The sequence below is a fragment of the Chrysochloris asiatica genome, unplaced genomic scaffold (assembly GCF_000296735.1).
Source record: "Chrysochloris asiatica unplaced genomic scaffold, ChrAsi1.0 scaffold00339, whole genome shotgun sequence".
Lineage (NCBI taxonomy): Eukaryota > Metazoa > Chordata > Mammalia > Afrosoricida > Chrysochloridae > Chrysochloris > Chrysochloris asiatica.
In genome coordinates, this window is record NW_006408857.1 from 536597 (window position 1) to 543559 (window position 6963).

General features: G+C 36.6%; 1 protein-coding gene across 1 annotated transcript; it reads right to left on the bottom strand.

The window, feature by feature from the left end:
* Positions 1-866: 866 nt before the first annotated feature.
* On the bottom strand, positions 867-1811 carry LOC102814796 (olfactory receptor 1002-like). The gene has a single exon (XM_006875780.1). The coding sequence runs from the start codon at positions 1809-1811 to the stop codon at positions 867-869; it is 945 nt and encodes a 314-aa protein (XP_006875842.1).
* Between the last annotated feature and the right edge of the window lie 5152 nt (positions 1812-6963).

Consider the following 6963-nt stretch of genomic DNA (forward strand, 5'->3'; position numbering starts at 1 on the left):
GAGTCAGAACTGACCTGATGACACCTAACACCAACTACATGTCACACATGTCATTAAATAGTAATAGTGATAAATACCACTTTATTAAAGAACTACAATGCACTCTGAACTTTACATAGGAAAATCATGTACTTACACTGCAAAATCCCAATGAGACATCTACAGCCCCAATGTACAATGTCTACTCCAAACATGAAGATATTTTTTAAAAGTGTTATGGTTACACACTAGCAGAATAATAGACTTTATAATAGTTTATATTTAAATGAGTCAAGGTCAAGCTTGCAAAGAATTGAAGGAGCTCAACACCCTAAATAACAAAACTAAAGTATTGCTTACTAAGTCCAGCAGCTCTGATTCCTCCATTGTATTCAGGATATTATAAAGAACTTCTCATTTCTTAGCCACAAAATCTTGAATATTTTGTAAAATTTTGAGGTTATTTAAACTATCTATCTCAGTTTAAAGTTCTAAATATCATTCTTTCTGAATAAGAAATTAGAAAGTAGAAATTTTAAAAATTATTAGCTAAAGATTTTGCAAAACCTGTCAATAAACCAAAAAAACACACACAAAAAAGTTATAATATAATCCATACATACTCATGGTGATTCTCTGTGTGTCAGAGTACAACACTGGGTTTTCAAGGACTGATGTTTTTGGAAGTAGGTCCCCAGAGCTTTCTTCCAAAGTACTTTTCTGGGTGGAAAGTAACCAAGTGCATTAACTCTTTTCACTACTCAGAGATTCTGATTTGTCAAGAATGACAAATGGAGGTTTAAATGTAGATTTCCCAACTCCCAGTCCAGTGTCGTTGTTTATGTAATATATTACTTCTCAATCTCTAACACAAATAGTATTACAGCTTATCTATTTATCAGAAACTTCTTCCTTCCAAATGTTCTTCTAAATGAATCTTTTACCTCCTTGTTTCTCAGGCTGTAGATAAGTGGGTTCAACATGGGGATCACTGCTGAGTAGAACAATGAAACCACTTTATTAATGTCCAGGGAGAAACTAGAGCTGGGACGTACATAGATGAAGAAGAGTGTCCCATAGAGGATGGAGACAGTTGTTAAGTGTGATGAGCAGGTGGAGAAGGCTTTGTGCCTTCCATCAGCAGAGCCAATCTTCAGGATGGCAATGATGATGTAAATATAGGAGACTAAGCTGATCACACTGCTGAATACTCCTCGAGCCCCAGCCAAGATGAAAAGTAAGTTTTTATTGACCTGAATGTCTGCACATGCCAAGGAGAGAACAGGAAGAAGGTCACAAAAGAAATGATTGATGATATTTGAATTGCAGTAGGGTAGACGAAAGGTTAAAGTTGTATGGGTCATGGTGCTTATAAGACCCACAGCATAAGGTCCTATCACCAGCTGCATGCAGACCCGCTGGGACATAATAAGCATGTACATTAAGGGCTTACAGATGGCCATATACCGATCATACGCCATGGAAGCCAGGAGGAAACACTCAGTCACTACAAACATACCGAAAAACCCTATCTGGGCAGCACAGCCAAAGAAAGAAATTGTTTTTCTCTTCAAAAAGATGTCAGTCAGCATCTTGGGACCAATGGTAGAGGAGGAACAAACATCCACAAAGGACAAATGACTGAGAAAAAAGTACATGGGTGTGTGGAGTCTGGAATCCATGCAAATCAGAGTGATCATCCCCAAATTTCCCAGAAGAGTGACAAGATAAACAAAAAGAAATATTAGGAAGAGAACAACCTGCAGGTAGAAGTGATTTGTTAAGCCCATGAAAAAAAATTCAGCCACCAAAGATTGATTTCTGTAATCCATTTATCCGATTTAATCTGTTAAGAGAAAAGGAAAGTTGTTTGTTTGTTTTTTTTCTCTCTCTCTCTCTCTTTTAAATAGATTCATAATTAAAGGCTTCTAAATTTCACCAGTGAATTTAGCTGTTTATTGGTTGATGTTTTATGTAGCATAGATTGACAGCTTGGAGACTTGAGTTCTCGTCTTGGCTGCCCTGCTAGCTATCTGCTATCTGGGTGACACTGAGCAGTCAAAAGGAGATTTTGTAGAGAATCCTAGAATTTTAAAGCTAGACATGAACTTTGGAAAATTTTTAAGGCAAATCCTTGAACTCTTCCAGATTACCTTTCTAAAAATGCCTGCCTTTAAACCAAGGATATTTTAAGAAACATTTTATAGAAAAAGTTATTATATGAATTCAATGTATTAGGCTTATACTCACTCACAATCCAGTTTGAAAATAAACAGATATTAGGTATGTACCTTCTTAACCAATTCCTTTGATTCTATGACAAAGGTTAGTTTAACTGCCTAAAAGATAGCAGATGATGGACAAACTGAGACAAGGGAAGTTGGCTTTGGACTTGATATCAAAGTTCTCAATGGTAACTCCTCTGCAATGCCTTTATATCACAGGTTCATGTAAATACTAACCCAGTCACTCTCTGTACAATTTTGAAGTCCACCAGAGAAGAGACAAATTCTTAAACATTGAGCCACTGCCGTGACCTAATTAGTATATCAGGTGATTAAGGGAGAAAAATTAATATTTAACAACAAAAGGGGAAACACCTAGACATTGATCACAGACCAAAAAAAAAAAATTTTAGGGAAATTTACGCCCACAAAATAACTTGTACAAGATTGTTAATAGCAGTTAGTAGTTTTTTAATCAGTTTAAAACTGGAAACAAGCAAACTGTCCCACAATAGGTGGATGATTAACCAGCTGTGGTCCATTTATAGCATGTAAAAACTACTTAACAATTAAGAGAAACAAAATATTAATACAGTCAACAACTTGAATTAATCTCAAGAGTATTATGTTAAGTGAAGAAAAGCAATTTCAAAAAAAATCATGCTTTTGGATTCCACTTACATAACATTCCTGAAATGGTAAAATCATAGCTATGGAGGAGAGGTTAGTTGTTTCTAGGTATTAGGGTGGTGTGAGGAAGGATGATGGATGTGATTATAAGGGGGCAGCTGAAGGGAGAGCTTTGTAAAGATGGAACAGTTCTATATTCTGATTGTAAGGATGTTATAAAACGACAAAGCACTATACATCCCATTACATCAATATCAGTTTCCTGGCTTAATGTTGCACTGGTGATGGTGGTGGTGGCAGTGGTGTGCCGTGGAGTCAGTCCTGACTTATAGCGACTCTGCATAGGGTTTCCGAGACTGTAAATCTTTACGGGAGTAGAAAGCCTCATCTTTCTCCTGTGGAAAGGCTGGTAGCTTTGAACTGCTGACTTTGAGGTTAGCAGCCCAACTCATAAGCACTACACTACCAGAGCTCCTTGATGTTGTACAGATGATTATATTTTAAACCAATAGAGAAAGCTGGGTTTAAATCCCATGAAACCTTTATCTCAAAATATAAAGTTAAGGGGGAAAAAATTGAAAGAGAAGATAGATGAATGGAGCTAAGGATGGTGACAAAAAAAGGGGTAATTGAGGATGAGAGGCATTGATTTTAGACTTGGGAACAGTCATAATGATGCCAATGGCTCAATAACAGAAAGCTGTTGACAAGATGTGGTCTAGAAGAAGCATTCACAGAAGTCTAGAAACTTTCTATACTCGTAAGAAAGTCCAAAAAAGGCTTTGGCTGACCATGGAAATAAATTAATTAAATCAAATGAAAAGGTATTGACATCATATGGACACCAGGGCAATGGCACTTGTAGAGAAAAGATTTGAATTTCATTTACAGTTAGTCAGAGAAACTTTATCTTGTACTAAAGTGTTTAAAGAATGCAGCATTTCCTACACATAGAAATATTTCAGGTAATATTTTTTACTGATTACTCAAGAAAGATAAAAAAAAGTATCTAAAATGTCACACTAAATTTAGGTTATGGATGAGTTTATAATGATTAAACTAGAATATATGCAACTCTGATCACAACTAATTGAAATGGTAATGAAATGTATACACTATTGACAACTGTAATAGTTTTAAAATGTTTTCAACTTGAAATCATGTGTGAAAGTAAAAGCTGCTAACAGTGGAAAAGTCTATGAAGACTTACTGAACTCCAAGTTAATAATAGAGAAAAACCATGCTACTATATGAGAAGTCTTCAAAATCATTCGTGGAAATATTCCATTATCTTTTCATTCCATTCTTCCATGAACTTTTGAAAGGCCCCTGGTACATACATGTGATTTTGAGCAGGAATAGAATGAGAACTCAAGTCAGCTTATTCGGAAATCTATTTTATACTTACAAAACCTAATCTAGGAAAGTAAAAGTATGGCCCAGGAAAACAAAGTTCCCTTCATTCTAATATTTTACAAGTCTGTAAATCTTCACAGGCATTTCAGTATTTCTATGCCAAACACAAAATTCAACCAAAATGGACATTCAGGTTAGGTAATTGAGACCAAGCAAACACAGACTAGACATCCTGATTTGTACCAAATTATTTTGATTATATATTCCTAGACTTCTACACTCATTCTTTGATATCTAGCCTATTGAAGGCAATTTAGAAAATCATTTAAGCCTGTATCTGAAGAAACAACCCTCAAGACCCTTTTCCTGCATATATCAAGGTAAATTATAAAAGTAATAGTTCCTTATATGAAAATAAATTACCCTAGAAATGTAGCTTTGTCATTCTTCTCAGCTTATTCAGGTGTCTAGGAAGATAAACAATACAGAGATGCCATCTTGAAAACAGTTCCTTCCCGTCACACTTAAAAAAAAAAAAAAAGAAGAAGAAGAAAGAGTTCATGGACTCAAGTTTTCATAGCACAAACAGAGGTATTTCAGTAAATTGGCGTGAACTCCCTCAAGGAGCAGCGTCTCAAGAGAATAAGCCTATGGGGAAGATATTAAAGTTATGTTTTGAAAAAACAATGTGAGAGCTTTGACTCATGTTGTTAAGTGCCTCCAAGTAGGTCCAACTTACAGCAACCCTGAAGAGCAACTAGTGGGTTTGAACCATCAATCAGGCAATTAGGATCCCAGTGTTGATTCTACAGTACCACACCAGGATAAAATGCCCAAACTAAAACTTTCTCACTCTTATTTCTCTCCCTTAGAAATTCTAGTTTCGAGAGGTCAGTGACTGCAGGTTGAGCACTCGCACATGGCACTTTGAAGACCAGAGAATTCTAAAAGAGATCCCGCCCCAAGAGACATTGCAATCAGAAAGGGAGCCTGAACACACAGTGGAGACATTACAAGGAGGGTGAGATCACCTGTTACCAGAAGGGTTTGGGAATGGCTTCAGAAAATGATAAATCTCAAAGGGAGGCTATGAAATAAGTAAATAAAAATAAAGTGAATGGGGGTCACTATGTAGTAATTTTATTGTTGTAGTTGTAAAGTGTCATTGAGTCAGTTCTGACCCATAGCAACCCTATGTCGAGTTTCCAAAGAGTGACTGGTGAGCTTGTGAATCACTGACAACTATAAATTTGTATAGCATCTGTAAAAATGACTAACAGTTAGACATATTGACTGTGAAATTTTCAAAATATACTCTTTGGAAAAATAGGTTTCAGCCAAAACTTCATGAATACTTCATTGTTGTTGTTGTTAAGTGCTACTGAGTTGGTTCCAACTCATAACAACCCTGTATAGGGTTTCCAAGAACGGCTGGTGGATCCAGTGCTTACCCTACAGCACCACACCAGGTCTCCATTAGCAGTAGGCAAAGGAGTTTGAAGTTCACATTTTGAACAGTGAGAAATCTTTCAAGATATTTCCGAATCCACCAACAATTACCATCATTTCCCTCTTAATTTAATGGCAACCCTCTATGTGTCAAGGAATCCTGATGTGGCACTGTAGGGTAAGCACTGGACTGCTAACCACAAAGTCAGTGGTTCTAACCCACCAGTCACTCCCAGGAAACCTAACACAGGGTCACTATGAGTTAGAACCATTCAATGGCACTTAACAACAGTAACATGTATGTCAAAATAGAGCAGTGTTCTATAGGGTTTCAAGATGATCACCAAGTCTTTCTTCCAAGGTACCTTTTGGTTAGCAGACAAACCTGCTAATCATCTGCATCCAATAATGATGATATTCATTCACACAAAAAATCACCACAGGATGTTAATGCTGTTACTGGTGCTATGTATTTACTGAACCAGGCACTCTAGCATACTTGATGAATATTAACTTGCTCAAACCTAAAAACAACCCAATGAAGCAAATTGATAGAAAGTATGGGAATCTCCTACCTCTCTTCTCAGTGTACTTTCTGTTCTTGGAAAAAGCAAATCATGGTCCTACCTCAGATTGTCTTGCTCTCTCCCTTCTCTGCTTGCAACACTTTTCAAATATCAAATATCTTTGAAATTTACTTCATTTAGGTCTCTGATACTACGTTCCCTTATCGGAGATGTTTCCTCTAGTCTTTCTTCATGAAAGAGCACAGCAGATCCTAACCCTACCCTCATTCACTTCTCTTTTCTCACTTAGATTTTTTTTCTTAAAACAAAATTACCACTATCTAACATTAAATTGTTATTGCATCTCCCCACCCCACCCCCAAAAAAGAGCATAGTTTTTGTCAGGTTTCTCCACACTGTATCCATAGTTTCCAGAATAATGTCTTAAATAGTAACTGTTCCACATGTGTGTGTTTGTTTGTTTTTTAATTAGATGAATGAAAAAAAATCTGAGTGTGGCTGTAGGAAGAAGTTAGCAGATTAATGTAGCTTCATTTAGTACACACAAACTTTGTTTTACTGTCCTTCACTTCATTGTGTTTCCCTGATACTGTGTTTTTGTTTTTGTTTATGTTTTTTAACAAATTAAAGGTTTGTGGCAACCTAAGTCTGTCAGCACTATTTTTCTGGCAGTATATGCTATATCCATGTCTCTATGTCACTTTTTAGGAGCTCTGGTAGCGTAGTGGTTACGAATCGGGCTGCGAACCTTAAGGTCAGCGGTTCGAAACTACCAGCTGCTCCGCGGGAGAAAGATG

What these genes read in the sequence shown, in the direction of transcription:
- LOC102814796 (XM_006875780.1), bottom strand. Translation starts at nt 1,811, where the DNA reads ATGGATTACAGAAATCAATCTTTGGTGGCTGAATTTTTTTTCATGGGC.